Source organism: Nyctibius grandis, chromosome 11, assembly GCF_013368605.1.
Source record: "Nyctibius grandis isolate bNycGra1 chromosome 11, bNycGra1.pri, whole genome shotgun sequence".
NCBI classification, from domain to species: Eukaryota; Metazoa; Chordata; class Aves; order Nyctibiiformes; family Nyctibiidae; genus Nyctibius; species Nyctibius grandis.
Window position 1 is genome coordinate 8,713,706 of NC_090668.1, and position 17,395 is coordinate 8,731,100.

General features: G+C 37.7%; 1 protein-coding gene across 5 annotated transcripts in view; it reads right to left on the bottom strand.

Moving 5' to 3' along the window:
- The window catches only part of TLN2 (talin 2), a 197,211-nt gene that overhangs the window by 68,828 nt on the left and 110,988 nt on the right, over positions 1-17,395 (bottom strand). For all 5 annotated transcript variants that reach the window (XM_068410654.1, XM_068410655.1, XM_068410657.1 and 2 more), the window contains exons 19-29: positions 16,684-16,851; positions 14,912-15,206; positions 12,469-12,635; positions 11,483-11,611; positions 9,782-9,895; positions 7,787-7,900; positions 6,032-6,166; positions 4,905-5,033; positions 4,173-4,275; positions 1,497-1,705; positions 554-673 (exon numbers count right to left, since the gene is read on the bottom strand). In XM_068410654.1, the coding sequence (XP_068266755.1) occupies positions 554-673; positions 1,497-1,705; positions 4,173-4,275; positions 4,905-5,033; positions 6,032-6,166; positions 7,787-7,900; positions 9,782-9,895; positions 11,483-11,611; positions 12,469-12,635; positions 14,912-15,206; positions 16,684-16,851 (1,683 nt within the window). The remainder of the gene's footprint in view (positions 1-553; positions 674-1,496; positions 1,706-4,172; positions 4,276-4,904; positions 5,034-6,031; positions 6,167-7,786; positions 7,901-9,781; positions 9,896-11,482; positions 11,612-12,468; positions 12,636-14,911; positions 15,207-16,683; positions 16,852-17,395) is intronic.

Sequence of the window (17,395 nt, forward strand, 5' to 3'; positions counted from 1 at the left end):
ATTCACAGGGTAGCAGGATCACTGGTAGGCGCAGAAAGAAGTTTTTCAAATCATATAACCTTCTGGCAAATTACCAGTGCACAAAGGTTTTTTTTTTTTGACATGGATGCAGTTAAACAGAAATACAACAATTCTTCTCCTTGCACAAAACAACCACAGACGTGCCAAACATTTTTTGACTGACCACAATGCTCCTTAATCGGAACTGATCACTTCTAGGTGGGAGATGGATTATAATTTTCTAATTTTCATGTTCTTCAAAGTGTTAGGTCACAGTTGGCATTTTCAAAAAAAAAAAACCAAACTAATGGTGATCTATGACAACTTGAATACTGCCTTCACAAGCCACAGACATTTCACCTTTCCCATAAACTAGAACATCATTTCAGCCAAAGTAGCAGCTACTTAAAGTTGCATAAATTTAAAAAAAAAAAAAAAAACTTATATGAAGTATACTGAGGGCACATTTACTAAATAATAAATGGACACATGGGAAACCCAGATCTACTTTTCAGTTCTCTGAAATTTACTTCTATGTCAAAAGACATCTCACCGAATCAACAAGGAGCTTCTTGCTAGATTCCCCAATACTCTTCAAGGCCACATCCACATCCTTTTGTCCAGGCAGACAATTTACACAGCTATTCAAAGAGTGAGACACTGCTTTTGCCACCTACAACACATAAGTAAACACATCCACACCAAGAAAGGCTTAAGTGGTCATTTATCTAATAGAAGGCACATTCTATAGCCAGCAATTCCTACATTCTGACTCTAAGAAGACCATTTTTGAGGCTTGCTACTTTCTTGGTTTGCTCACCTGTAGTCTAGCAGTAGTCATTACTTATGCTCACCCATTTGATAGGATAGTGTTGGCAGGGCAGCTCCACAGCTGCTCCTGGCACCTGGTATAAAGGCTGCAGCACTGCAGATAACAGAATGCCTCTGAAGTTAACTGTATACTAATCACAGAAATCCTTTGCATGCTACATTTTTCAGACAAAGTCCTGATTAAAACAAATGTTTCCTCATAATAAATTATTTAAAATACAGGCCAATTATAGAACTTTTCAAACCAGTAAAAAAGAACCTGTTACTCCTTAAGTCTTCAAAAGCAGCAGTGCCACGTGTGTGCAAAATGTGCATTCACTTTTTGAGTATAACATAAATACAGATCCTTCACTTGATAATGATCAGTTTAACAGTTGTTTCATTTTTGCAGTCAAGCAGCCTACTCAAATATGTCGTGAGTAAAAGCACTTAGCTGCATCTTTGTCTAAGTTTATTTTTCTAAAAGATGACTAAAATATCATACTTCGTACCATCTGCTTTGTTTAACATAAGCATGATGTTACTATCTGAGAGTTGCTGGAAGGAATAGAAAGCTGTCATTCCTTGCAGCCTTATTTTCTGTTGTTCTCATTATTTAATGCTGCGTTCTAAGTAATTTCACTGGGTGTTTGATAATTCACGTAGCTGCTCAAGTTGCAACTTACCTGGGCTAATCTCTGCTGACTGTCTGCATCCCCTGGTGCAGCCAGGGCCTGCTTCGCCTCCTGAATAAGCATAGCAGAGCCTTCCATGACGTCCCTTGCTGAATCCAACATTGCATGTGCTGCCACAGGGTCGGTAGTAGATGCTGCAACCCCTCGTGCTGCCTGAGCCAAAGTCTTCAAAGCCTGAGCTGTTTCTCTGGCAGCAACTCCTATGTTCAGATTTCATCAAGGATTCTATTAGTACCCTTAAAGATGATCTTTGTATTTTATGATAGATGAATTTGCAGGTAATGATCCCATTGCAAAATAATATTGCAAATGCAGTTTAAAAGAAAATATTCAAAAATGAACACATTTGAAATACATAGCATCGTTTGCCTAGAGGAATGCCTGTAGTGAAGCCATAAAGTATTATACCCCAAAGACCACATTCCAGGCACAGCTCTACACCAGTGACTAAATCTTAGTGAAGCACTGAAAAAGAAGAAAATCTAAAACCTGGAAATGAGGAAAAACTCATACTCCAAGCTATGGGGGAAAGTGGTTGTCTGCAAGAACGGTGTACATAACTTCAGAGCCACACCATCTCTGCCGCTTCTGAAAATGCAACTTTGGATTTTTTAGAGAATAAACACAGCAATGGCTTAAGTTCAAGCAATTTAAAAAAATGAAAAGAGATCATTAGGGATGATACAACTTGATATAACCTAACATCACTGAGTACAAGCACATGAAAATAACAATGAAGTCACAGAGAGGATATAATGACATTAGTTTCTGTGGTCTGGCCAACTTTGTAGGACATTCATCAGCTCTAGCACTAACGTGCATGACTGTATGAATAATGGTTCCATTCTTCTACTTTGGAAACTTAATTCAACCCTTAATAAAAACCAATACAAAACAGTGTTCTAAAAGACCTTAATTAGCACATAGTCTAGTCAACAACATATGCAATTAATGTAGGTGGTATATTTTGAGTGATAATGCTAAAATCATGCTATTCCTACCAAAAGAAAGCTATAGAAAAGGTTCACATTTGCTGTACAAGATCTCTTGGTTATCCACATTTAGGCATTAAAAATAATTAAAATGTTCTAACATCCCTATTGGAAATATTTAGAAAGCTGGGACATCACAACCAAATACAACCCACAAAGTAGCCATATTAGCATTTAACACAGTGCCGATCAACTGAACATTTTTAAATGCAGAAATTTTAGAAGATAATGAAAAGCAAGTGATATTATCTGCCAGAGTAAAGCCAAGCTAGTCAGAGAAACAGTACTGCCTACGTTGCAGTTATAACCTTTCTATTTGACAAACCAGAGAGAGCCTTCTATGTTCTTAATGTCAAGGAAATTTCAGGAAAAATACCCACACGTTTTGTTTCCTTTATTTAGAGTACCAGTAAGCATCTTTTAAGTTTGACACAATTTATCACAGTACCACAAAATAAAAAGGTCCAATTGTTTGCTTTCAGTTTAGTGCTGCTTTCATCCTCTACAATGACTTTCAGTACAAAGTGAAAAGCAACTTACTGTGACAGTTGCAGACAAGAGGGAATGACTAAATAGTGAGTACAAGCTGTAAAGAATTTTTATCACAGAGGAACAGCAGAATGTCATAATACCTGCAACCACTCAGTGCTTGAGCTCACAGTTTTTGCATAACAACAGTATAAGATAGAAAATAGTTATATGAGCTTTGAAAAGGAACTCATTGCTTTGTAGGATTTCCTAACCAAACAGCTCTTATAACTTGATGTTAAGAGAGCTACTAGATTCAATTATTCGATATCAGCTGCAAGTATCTCTAATTCCTTCACCAGATACCCAGTGCTAACTTCTGCATAACTGTGATAGAATGTGAGCCATCTTAATGCAATTACATCTGCTTCAAATGAGAGCAAGTTATGTAGCCCTGATGCAATTAAATCCAATGAAGTGGTAATTGCCATAATGCATTTTACCAGTAACATTAAAAAAAAAAAATCCTACAGTAGCATTTGCATCAACAGCTTTCATTTCTTAACAGAAAGGAGACAGAACATTTTGCCATCTAAGAGTAAACCTTTTTTCACCCCTGCAAGGAGCACTTTCTTTATTAAGGTTGCTTTGGGTTTCTAAAAGTACAGGTAGAAAAACAAATTGCAGAATCTGTGTGCCCACATTCCCTGTTGCCTTTAACTCAAACTACGCAAATGTGATCAATGAGTCAGAGACTACCTGCATTATACATGTAAACTGGTAACGTCTAGTAAGAGATGCAATTTTAAATGTCACCAAGTATGTTTGCATCCTGTGCTTCAAAAAAATATCCAAAGACCCTTTTAACCTTCTCAAAGAACACAGCAACAGTTCCAGTGGCACTGACTTTTAAATTGCATTACATTTTAGTTCTGTCCTTCACAGAGTTTCAGTGGCATATATTTACAAAAACAGGTGTCTCAATCTATTCTGATTACATACAGACACACAGCAGATCACAACACTATTCTTTCATAAAGCACGTTATTCACACTAGCAATTCCCAGTAACTTGCCAGAATTCACTATCAGCTTTAAAAAAAGTATGAGTAATTCCTTGATTTAAGTAGTCTGTGATAAGAAAATCTTCTATCAAGTAACTTACGGAAAGCAGAGGTTTCGCAGAGACATGATGAATAAAACACTACCTGTATAGTGCTCGTTGCCTTGAGCAGCACAAGTTAACAACTGGGCCATTGATGAACCGACTGCTTTGGATGTACTTCCCAGGTCCTGAGCGCATTTCTCAAGCTGTGAAAAATTGCAAAGGACAAAATTCTTCGTTTAAGCTCAACTAAAACACACTTGTTTTTTAAATAGTACTAAAAAATTCGTGACTCCACAAAAAACAAGATTTAACCTCAGCTACCAAACACACATACAGTTTCTCTGAAACCTTACTAGCATGTTTTCCCCATCCAGGGTGAAAAAAATTAACATATTAGGTAATATGAACAACAAAACTATTTTATAGTTAGCAAAGGAAATCAATATCTTCATTCGAGGAGAAGGGAATTTTAGCCAAATAAAACATTTACCTTTCTAAGCCTACCAGGACCGGTAGTCTTAGAACTATTGAGTTCTCATCTTTGTCACTATTGAAAAGAAATTCTTTCTGACAAGAAAAGACCAAAACGTTGCTGCTACTAAATTGTCATTTTTACAACAGAGAGGGAGGCCCTACAGTCCTATGAGTAATTCTGCTACAGAACATGCTTCTGGTGTAGTAGGAATATATACTCTTTTTAAGAGAATTAGTGCAAAATCCTATCAGCATCGTCATTATCCAAAGCCTCACTACTTGTGTTGCCTCTAATACTTAAAATTTTTAACAGCTAACTTTGTTTGTTTTTAAATGAAGAACATCCTTCTTCAATTACAGTTTCTCCTGGGAGAGGTTTTAACTGCCCATCCACAGCTGCCATCTTCGCATCTTGCAGTTCATTTTTGAGTGTCTGGACTGTATTCAAAGCAGAATCAATTTCCATTGGACCACATGCTTCATGAGCCTATTCAGAAATCAGATCAATATCATGGTTAGCAGCTGTAAGCCACTATCAGAAATAGTAAATGCTTCAGATATTATCTCCTCCTCCAAATTATTGCTGTCATGACTTTAGGGGACACTGTGGGCACTTTAAGTGTTACACATCATGGATTCCAAACTCCTGCACAATATTCTTAGCTTGTGAATAGAACAACACACTGTTAAGAGCCAGCAGGGGAATGAGATGCACTCAGCTTGTGTACACATACTTTCACACTAGGCAGCCCAGGTACCGAGAAAATAACTGCTGCAGTCTGGACTTCACCTTTGACAAACAGCCTACCTATGCATCGTGACTAAAGTCACACTGAACCCTCTGATGTGGCAGCACACAATCATCAGTACTTGAGCTGGAAGTTTTAACGTTAGCTCAGATGTAGCCATCTTACACCTGTAGGTCTGCTACAATCCTGGTTTTGGGCCTCAGTGAACACAAAAAAAAAAAAAGAACACTTACCACTGATACTTTTTTTTTTTTTACCCATGCACAGTTTAGAAATATGTGCATGAATCACAGATAGCCTCTGCTTCCCTGATTTTTAGGGATGATACCTCCAGTTCACAATCACAACACTGACCACAGCAGTGCTGTATCTGGGTTCTCCCCAGTTTCTCAGGTGCACGAGATATGCTCCCCATTCCCCGCTATCCCTCAGATGTAACAGCAGCTCAAAGCTTTGATGTGCTGCTCTGCGTACACCCTCTTCCTGACTTTCTGGTATGGAAAGGGTAGCACAAGCTTTTCAGTTTTCTTGCCACTTCTCCCTTTCCTTTCTATAATGACACAGATGCCACCTCGGAGTCTGAGCAAACTGTGCAGAAAAAGCAATGCTGAGAAGCCAACATTTCCTGAGCAACAGCCATTCCCTTGGGGGAGATACAGTGGGCCAAGCAGGAGTGAGCCTGTGACCACCATCCAAGCCATCTTGCTTTAGCTGATTAAAACTAGTATTTACCTACCTTCTGGGAGGCTGTTCGTAGCTCAGCTAAGCTAGTAGCAAGATTCTTCGCACACTGACTTAGCTGCATTGCTGCTGCTTGATCAGTCACAGTGGGGACTGCAGCTTTAGCAGATGCCACCATTTTACTTCCAGGCTGTTCAAAGAAGAGCAGTGAACACAATTGGTTTTACTAGTTCATTTGCTTTAACGAAGGCTTAGGATTCAATAAACAAACTGCTTCCTCCACACACTCATGAGACTTCTAGATTTTCTGTAATGACCATTTCATGCACTTCCCCTGCTCCTTAACCATACACCTTCTAGATCCCGGCCTTTTATTCATATGTTGCCCCTTGTCATAATTTCGCATTGCAGTGTCCTCTGCAGTAGGACTCATTTGTGCTTTACTAGTACAATGACTACTTCATTGGTATCAATGTCTGCCTGAGGCCTTTGAGTACTGTAGACTACTTAAAAATATCTAAATGTGCAGTTTTGCCATTCAGCATCCATGTGGTATGAGCCAGGTGGCACAGATGGCAAATTTGTCTCAACATTTCTAAATATTAAACTCTGCCAAAATTCTGTAAATTGAAAACTATAATTCAAGCAACGACTCTTCACAGGGTTTGCTGCTAATACAATCAAAATACTTTGCCGATTCTTACCATCACCATGGTATACACATACAGCCACAGAGGAAATAAATCGTTTTCATGACTCCAGAGGGAATCATATGCAAAACACTCAGAGCAAGAGCATTGTTTGCGATACCTCTGCCTATATGTGACCATAAAGCACCTGCTACCAGCAGCCAACGAAAGGGTTCGTTTCCATTCCACGTTTAAGGCAGGACTAACTAGTGGCAAGTAATGATCATGTCATTACATGGAGAATTGGTTTCTTCCGTTTGTTTCTTGTAATAACAATAAATCCAATAGTTTTGTTATCAATGCTCAATCACAGAATCACCTTGGTTGGAAAGGACCTTTAAGATCATCGAGTCCAACCATTAACCTAACACTACCAAGTCCACCACTAAACAATATCCCTAAGCACCACATCTACTCGTCTTTTAAATACGTCCAGGGATGGTGACTCCACCACTTCCCTGGGCAGCCTGTTCCACTGCTTGATAACCCTTTCCACGAACAAATTCTTCCTAATATCCAATCTAAACCTCCCCTGGCACAACTTGAGGCTGAATATTTTACCCATTTTTTTTTTTTTAAGTTGTTTTGGAAGAAGCACAGAGTCAAATTTTGTGTTTTGTTCTTCAAAACTTCAATCAAGATCTATTATGTATGCAGGCTAGTATCTAATAAAACATGGTAATATTCCCTTTAATTTGTGAGGAATTCTGGAGCTTGTTGCTGCAACACTGACTTTACCTTCACTAAGAAAGGTTACAACAGCATCTCACATATTCAGACCTCTACTTAGAAAGATCCTGAATTGTCTCTATCTTGTTCTTCAAACTCTTTCCCAGAAGGCAAGTGCTACAGCAATGAATATTTCTTCTCCATACACTTTAGTTTTCTTATTACTTTTATCTTCACTTTTTTGTGGAGAGTTTTCACTCTCCACAGATTCAACATACTTCAGCCATCTGACCTGAGGAACTAAATTCTCCTTAGCTATGGCTCACAGTCAGTGATGAACTTCCTTACATGGTTCTTCACAGTTTACTGCTTATTTATCACAAAAAAAATACAGCACTAAAAAAATGCTTTTTCCTCTGATGGAATCTACTACTGTCATTGAGTCACTTCACCTGAAGGAAGTTCTGGCTGGAATTTATTAGAGCAAGCTGGGCACTGAGGTCTTCTGCCTGAGCTTGACTTCCTCTTACACCTTGCACCAACTGAGGAATGTGGTCTGCAACATTCTATAATGAACAAATGGAGAAGTTTTTAGTAGATAAATAAAAACTCCAAACCCTCTGACACTAAAGCAAGCCCCCTCTCCACCCCCCTTAAAGACAACTTGTAGTATTCACAGGTACAATATTTCTGTGCCTTCACAGAATTCACTTAGGATTCCATGGAACTGAATTAATACCAATAGAATTTATCAGAGACATTCTAATTCTACTTAAGAAATCTTTATTCAAGCTGCTCATTAGTTGAAAGATCCTTCAAGACCATCTAAGATTTTTCTGCAAAATTAGGTACACAAAGTATTTTGAATTACTTACTTTCCATGTTCAAATGTCAGTAGTGGAGGTGACAGATTTTTCAAGAGAATGTCTTGCTTTCAGAAAAACATTGTCTTTTACACACAAGCACCTCAGCCTACTTTTCCTTGACTTCTAATACAAACTTTATAGTATGGCTGGAGCATTCTAAAGTGTGTATTGCCAAAGCTTTATTCCTGGACTGCCCAGATCCATGCTCCTTGTCCATCCATTTCACAATAACACTTACTTCAGCAGTGCAATATTAAATTTTTTCCCCCAATAAAGTAATATAGTAAGTATCGAATCTTCTCTGCTATCTAAGAAATCATCAAGATCAAATTAGACTGAACTGTAAATACAATAAATCAGCTTGATTTTTTTGTAATTCATACTGAAATAGTAGCTGCCTACAACACAATCTTGAGATGTACTTGAGCTACCTTATTTAACTCCAACATTTCTTAGTAATACTACCACGACAAGAAATAATTGCTGAATGTTAATGTGGTTTTTAACGATGCCTTCAATAGTTTTGTTCTTGTTCCTCACATAACTGCTCTTCCATCCAGAAGAAAACCCTTTTGCTTTCTATTGTCTTTTTCAATTTTTTGTTTAAATGGAAATTCTTTAAAAACCCTGAAGCAACATTAGTCAGAGCTAGAAATTAAGCTGCCAAATGTAGCTTAAACGCAAAAGAGAACAGCTTCTCACTAGACTCTGAATTCTAGCTTGGAACTATAAAAATGTGCTTGACTTGAGGCATAACTTGAATCTGCGGTCTTGGAAGCTTTAACTTCAAGCTAGGAATCATGTTAACCCCATAGTAAGGTCTATACCTTATTTTTTACAGTGACATTTAAGGCCTCAGTTGCTTGTAGGCTGAACATCAGAGTAGCAGGATCACTGTTGTTAGTTATATAACCAATTATATAACCAATATATCAAATAAGGATTTCACTCCATTATAATATAAATCACTATTGCTACTCCATCCTTTGTTGTGGAAAATTCAAAGGTTGCCTTTATCCCTAGCAGACTTCAGTCCCATTTCACTGCATGTATCCTTCAACAGCCTGTTCTGATGATCATAGAGCTACTCATACGCTGAAGAGCACACTCGTGTGCTGAACGCAAAGCCAAGACTTCTTGCCAGTCTACAAATTTCTGAGCAACTGAACCCCTCCACACAATGCTTCTAGCATAGCTCTGCATATACACTACTGTTGACTGATTTGCAGCAAAACTCTTACTTAAAGCACTTGCTTCAGGTGAATTAGTTGTTACTCAACAGATACATGCTGAGGTATACAAGCCTGTCAATCCTTTCTAATAAGGTGTTTGCAGGGGTAGCTCAGCTTTTCAAAGCTCTCCATGCAGTAACGCATGGAAGCCATTGGTTAACACAATAAATGTGGGCTCTCCAGAAACCATATAAATGAAAGTGTGGGGTGTTGGTTTCTTTGTGTGTTTGTTTGTTTGTTTTTTAAACAACCTTTTGAGGTTGCAACAGTGTTATTATAGAAGGTGATCTTCAGTTCCCCATAAAGCAGAGTTCAAGAGTTATGTGTCAGCGGGTTGTGATACGTTTACCTTACAGCTCTGCACAAGTTGCTGGTGGGCTGCTGTGTTCTTATTCGAAATAGCTGCATTCTGAGAAGCTGCAATAGTCTGAGTAGCAGCAGCTGCAGCTTGTTTAGCTGCAATCTTTGGAGAAAACAACACAGAGTTAAATCAGTGGTAATAGTCTGAGTAATTCAGAGGATGAAATATATATGATAGCTAACTTTAACAGTAACAACTTTGACAGATTAATACATTATAACCCTTGATTAATTTGATATGCCTTAAGGAAACTCAGGATTGCTCTTCTCTCAAGATGAAAATGAGCTGAACACTGTTATCCATCTCTAACTTGCCAATAAAGAGAAAGGTGGAACGAGAAGGATTCTAAGCTCTTACTCCTCCATAGCTTCGGTTGCAGTATGACCAAAATAAGTCAATTACAGAGAGCAGAAATGGCCTAATCAATTAGCTCCTTACAAAGAATGCCAGAGAAACAGACAAAGTACATATAGTACCTCACACTGCTACATTAACATCTCTGATCAAAGACTCAAGGGAGCCAACTTCTACTGAGATTGCTCTATGGCAAAAGCAAAAATACTAAAATGATGCAGAGGTACAAAACACTGGTATTACTGAGTCTAAGAGCACTGAAAAGACCTTCTTCACATATCTAGGAGTCTTATCAGCCTCTCCTTACTACAAAATTAAAAATTCAACAATTGATCCAAGGTATTCCAACATACTGTACAATACTTTTCTTTAGCTGGCCCACTAAATACAAGCAAGCATGAAGTTCATTCTCATCATTACACATTTCACTCCTTTGTAAGGCAGTATATACTATAACAGAAAAACAAAAGAAGTCCTTTCTATAAAGATTTCTTGCATGCAGTGAAAAAATTGAGACATCAGCCTTTATTTCCTGAAATATTCCTGATTTTTAGTTCTAGCCAGATACAGTAATTTAAATGCACTTCTGGAACACGGTTACCTACTTAGATCTCCTTGTTTGTCTAATCTCATTGCAGTTGAATCAGACTACTGTAAAACCACAGTTGGAAATGAGGAATTATGAAAGGCTTCTTTTCTAAATTTGTCTTTTCTGCATTTTAGCTGAGAATAGGAAGATCAAACCTTGCCTACAAGTCAAATTCAAAGATATTTTATACTTAGAGCACAGTAAATTGCCTTTCTGCCCCTTGGCTGTGCTACTAGAAATGATGTATCTTATCACTTTTGTTTATGCTTCTTTGATTCTCTGAGTAACTTACCAGTTTATTTGGATATGGTGCAATTCAACATATATTTGTATGGAAATTTACACGAAACTCTGGCAGAGATACTAGTAAAACTACCAAAAGATATTGCGTGCAAATGACAGATTATACAGATAAATTAAAACAGTAATGAAGTAGTTTCAGCTCAGCTGTTTAAAACTTCAGCTGTTCTAGTTTTATGACTAAGCCACCATCAAATGCCTTCAGAGTCAAATTTTTACACCACTCTACATCAGTGACACAAGTTGCTCAGTTTTCTGAGGACTATGGTATCATATACTAGCATCTCTAATTCCAAGCCTTGTACTCTGAAACTGAGCTTACAGTGCTATCATTATATGCTTAGCACCTTTCCAGAAATATGCATTTCTACTTGCTTGAAATTATCTACAGATACTAATTATCAAAACAGAGTAAACTGAAAATTCAACAATATCTAGTTTCCAACCTCTAATCTGTTGACAATTTTCTTCTTGATCGCATTCTGTGCAGCAGCATTTGTAGCAACCCGCAATCCCTCTGCTGCTTCTCTCAGACGCTGCTGTTGATCCTCATTTTCAGGATTGGCTGCAGCTCCCTGCCCAAAATTTCAGAGGAAAAAACATGAGCCTCAGTAAATGTTCCTGCAGAAAATATAGACTAATATCAAGGCTTTAGTTCCAGACAGGTCTGCTACATCAGACTTTTTTTTCCCCTTATATTATCTTAACCAAAGTTAGAACATTAAAATGTTACAAGATTTGGAAGCGGAAAATTTATTGCTAGTGCAAGGTTGTTACCGTATATGTTAGGTATGTTGAGGAAGGGAGTTGAACATTTGCTTCATATACTACTTCAGGTGCTTGGGAAAAAAAGCCTTTGTAAACTGCTTCCACTATGATCTATAATACTGTACTTCAATGAAGGTAGGTTTTGGAAAAAATACTCAGTTTTTAAAATTCCCAATTCAACATGCCTTTCAGTAACTGCAGTCCAAACCTTGAGATTTAACGCAGTAGGTTTTCTCCATTTGAAGTCTGAGAAACTACTGGAAAATCAAGGATATGCTCTGTAGCCAGGCATATGGGCCTTCTAGAGCCCTAGCAGAATGGCTGGCCCTGATCTGTAAAAATCATTTAAGTATAGGATCTGGGAAACAATTCAAAGAACATATTCCTCCCCAGTGGATTTAAATAGGTTTCTAGCACAGAAATGAAAGAAAAGGTTAGATATTTGCCTCTCTTGTGAGAATGGGGCTGAGGGTTAACAACACAGGCAAGATTCCTCATTGTTTTTTTCTGAACATACCTAGGATAACTCATTAAAAGCAGAACATTTACAAGATAAAAAAAACATCTCTACTATCAGCCAGATCCTATCTATAGTATCTGACATACCAACTCTTCTTTGTGTATAACCATACCATTTTAAGCTGACAGTTCATTTTCCTGGTACCTTTGCAGCTTCAACCATACGGGCTGTAGAATCTGCCAGGAGCTTTGCAGCAGCCAGAAGCTTCTTAGAGTTGTCCATGTCGATTTCTGCTTCAGCATCTGACCTCATGGCGTTGACGAGATCAGAAGTGGCTTGAGCCAGTACCCTAGCCTGCCGTACCATTTCACCTGTGGTATACAATTATGTTTTTACTTTCCTTCTCTCTGCATGTCAGTTTCAGTTTCAAAAGTCATCTCAACAAGACGAAAATAAGAGTTACATTTGCTGAAGTATTCTTTTGACTTGAAAATGATACACAAATAGTTCACAACTCAGAACCCTCATAAACAAAATCTTGCATTGCAACATAAATGAAGGAAACCGCTACAGTGGAGATAAAGAAAAAACATAGTATTTGCATGCTAGGTAGCAAGACAAAAATCAAAACTCAATACTTTAAGGGAGCTTTGAATATACAGTTCAAGGAAACTCCCGGCCCAGTGAAGACTAATAATTTTGCTTTCAAATTATAGCCAAGATTTCACTCCTTTAATAAAAATTACCCATCTTACACCTATTCTTCTTTTGGGAAAGTTCTTTTGGGGAATTATCTTCTGTCTAATACAAACTAAATTAAGAACTCTGTCAGCACCAGTTAAGTGGTTTTGGCCAAAAAGAAGGTGATAAGATATTGGAGTCTTGTTCTGGTCATAGTGAAGCACAGACATGAAACAGCAATGCTTCTGAAATGGATATATACCCATTCTAGAGGAAATTTATTTGGTCACTATAAACATACACTTGAACTTCTTCATAATAGACTTGAACCCATAAAGCCTTTGGCTTTCTGTAGGTTATCAAATCAAGGAAGACATGTTTGGGTCTACGGCCTCATTTGTTTAAAATGCTCTTAACAAATCATGGGAAAGAAAACCAAAGCAGCATTTCTCTCATGCGTAAAGGTGACTTGTGAGCTTCAGAATAAAATGCCTTCTTACCTCTGGTAAGGCATAGGCAAAAAAACCCTAAAGTTTTCTAGCTGTTATCAACTATTTCCCAGTATGCAATTTTGCAATCAAAATTTTACCAATGATGGCTAGCTCAGCTCCCAGTCCAAGTATTCCACTTGAAAAAGTCCCTTTAAATGCCACTTTTTACAGTATTAAGCCAGTAAATCAAACAAAGAATAACCTCATTAGGCAATAACACAGTAGTCACAAGCCAGAGTCTCTTTGCTGTTAAAATTGCAACCACAGGAGTGCAATGCTAAGTTGGAAATACAGACTGGAATCTGAATGCCTTCTACTAAAAGCTAAGTATTGCACAACAAGATATTTGACTGTGAACAGAAAATAAATTCTATCCAAGTTAATCTATTTTACTGCATCCTTCTGTGCAGAAGCTGAATCATAAGTGACAGCTAAACATAAAACTTGACATGCTTTCCTGTGCACACCTACAGTAATTAAGTTCCTTAGGATAGCTACAGAGCATTAGAAAACATCTTCCAAAGACTTCAATTCAAAGATTAACAGTGGTTAAGCAAACATTCCTATGCAACTTTTAAAAATTTTAATCACTCAGATTTCTCATAAAGAAGATTCTAGGGTCAAAATACACTAGGAATTTCACTAATTACTTCCTTGCACATGTTCCTCTAGAAGAGCGCTTCATGGCTGGAATGATAGTTCCTTAAAAAAAGAAACATCTGAAAGTTTTACCTCTTAAAAGTAACAACTAAGATGACTCTACAATAAAAGATTAGTTTGTCCATATCAACTGTAACATGAATACAGTTGTGACTGAAATATTTTATTTCCTGGCCTTGCGTTTATATAACATGAAAGAAAAGACCAAAACCATACTATTCACCATAACTCCTTTTCAAAACTGATCCCATTTTAAACTTTCTATGAATTGTCTTTATTTCAAGTTGATACTGCCCCTTCACACTGTTGCTACTTCATAACATTTCTAACTATTGAAATTTCACCATTCTAAGCAATGTACTGGTTCTTTACTAAAAATTCATGTTGGATTGGTTAAATCTTAGGCATCTCAAGTTTTGATTGGTTCTAGAAGCTGCACATTTCAGAAATGTCACAGGAAAACGCAGAAGTAAGTTTCAAAACCTACAACAAAATCTACGCATAATAAAATCAATTACTAGAAAGTATTCACCCAGGTACCTGTCTTTATATTTGGAGATGAGAAATTGCTACACAATTTTGTGAAGTGAAGCAGTGATAGAAAACAGACACAATACTATGGTGATCCTTTAGAAAGATATTGATTGTTTTCACAGAATATCCATTCTATCTAGCACACAGCTATGTGCATTTTGCTGACATTATTACGAGTTGAATCCCATCATGACAGCACTAGCGTAGAAGCACAGTACACTTCAGAGGTTTTTTACTTGCATTATTTGAAACATGCACAACTGTTCATTAGAGGAACTTACCAGCATCTCCCATTGAACTGAAAATACTCTCTGTGACACACATGATGGTATCTGTAGCCTGGTCATAGCGTCCAATGGGCTCTCCCCTGCTCGCAAACTGGCGGACATGCTGCAAGAGGTCATTCAGGGCTTGGCTGACAATGCTGGCAGCTGCACTAACCTGCTTCAGTAACTCAGTGTCATCTGTGGCAGCCTGGCAGGCCCTCACACAGTTCTCCACTGAACGGTCTACCAGTTTCCCTGCCTCAATCAGCTGTTCCTGACATACTGGAGAGCTGATGGTGGGACTCACAACCTGCATGGGGAAAGGACACAAAGCATTCAGAAAAGGCTTATTTGCAAATCTCCCAACTACTAACAAGCGAAACATCTACTACATTAGTTTTTAATCTTTAACTTATCTGTTTTCCCTAGACAGAAAACCCTGAAAGTGAGTATTTAAATACATAGCTTCAGAAATCCAGATTATGAATCTGGGCGCTGCATATTGTTAATTTAGTCTCAACTTAGATTCTGAGAATGGAGGCCCTCACTTTGTTTCACGCTGCTTCAGCAGCTACTGAACTGAGAAAATACTAGACAGTGGTTCAGGAGGGCAGGCACAGGCCAAACTCCTCCAGAGTTTGTCCACTGGCAGACTTCTGTACCCTGGAATTCCAAGTAAATTGAAATTGGTCTTGTAAAGCCTTCTTATATCAGCCTTTTGTTTGTTTGTTTAAATAAATAGTGCTTGGCACAAGCCAAACAACCTTCTACTTCCGAGGCCACAAGACAAGTAATAAACCCTGTAATCTACAGATTAGAAACAACCCTCCCCCACTTTGTTCAGGCATATCTGGATAGTTTTTAGCAATGGGAAAACCGTGCATATCTTATGAGGAAAACAGGATGCCACTGGGTCTCTTATGCCATATCGAAGGAATTCACAGGCAGTAAGAACATCAAGTCCAAATAATGAAAATTCATATATATGCATTATAAAAAGCCTTTGCAGCCAGAGAAACAAAGTAGAAAATATAGAAAATTTAATACCTAATATTGGCTATTAATTTTAATATAAACCTTCTGGATGTTTCACAACAGTTGAATACCCATTTCCCTGCAAAAGATGACACTGCAGACTTCAAAAGCAGCATTGAAGTAGGAAATGTGAACTATTTAATTTTTAAAATTAAATGAGTATTTTATTTAAGTCAAAAAAGGCTGCCGAAGATGTAATGCTCCAATTGCAGACTTCAGAGTTTGAGGTCTAACCTCAACTCCTCTGTAATTTGCTTAGACTGAAAAATCAGCACTTGAACAAAAGCAATGAATCTATTAAAACAACTGTAAATTAGTGCAAATATGTTTAAAATCAGTGATCACCAACTTGATTTTATTTTCAGCAAGAATACCAACATTTCATTATTTAGCTTTAGATGAGGTGAACCCATCCTAATTCTAGGCTTTATTAGAAAACTTACGTACTCCCCCAGGCAAGCTGTGCTTCTTGAACTAATATCTTTTACTTTTTAATTTTATCAATATTAGTAATTCATCAGATGGGCTCTGTTATTTGTGGAACCTTCTCTGGAGATTACACAACACCTCACATCCTCTGGGCTTCCCAATTGCCACTGTTATGGGTGACAATTTATTAATCAATAACTTTGATATTGCATAAATCTAGAGCTATGATATTAACACAGTATATTGCCAGAGACAGTTGGAAATACACAGAAGCATACGCTCGAAACGATGCCTTGCCCCCTCACGAACACTGCTAGCCTTACCTTTGCACAAGCCACAAGCTGGGAAGTAGAGAGTGCACACTGTGTAGCAGCAGCAATGACTCTGTTCTGCAGGACTGTATCCTCAGCGATCTGTGCTACATTCTTGGCCTTCAGCACTAACATGGCAGCAGCATTTGCAACAGCTTTGGCCAGACTCATCAGAACATCCTGGTAAAATAAAGGGAAAATGCTGTCTTACAAACCAAAAAGTACATACTTTGTTTATATTAAGATCAAGTCTCCTGAGGGTAAGAAGTTCTCCTGTATCAAGACTTAAACATTTTGTTTTGTGTAAAGCAGGAAACAGGGCTATTACTCAGAAAACTCAACAGTTTTCTGTTCTCAGAACAACCATTTCTCTATTTACATTATCAAGTTGCTGGACTGAAAGAGTATGGACTGTCAAATTTTGAATTGGCTCAGAGTCCATAAGAACAAATCTATGTCCCAAATTGCAACGTGCTTATCCTCACTTCCTGAGAATACCCTATTAGTACAAAAACATCTGGAGTTCACCACTAAACACATGATAAATATCTGCAATAAGGATGATAACCTCAAGGAGCAGACTGCTGAGGACAGACAGTACTCAAGCTAATAGTAAACTCAAGTACTTAATTCTGCTTAACAGTAACAACTGCCACTTCATTTTTGAAAATGCCATTTCCAATCACAGTATTTCCTTGTCCATGATGTAAATATAGCCCTATAA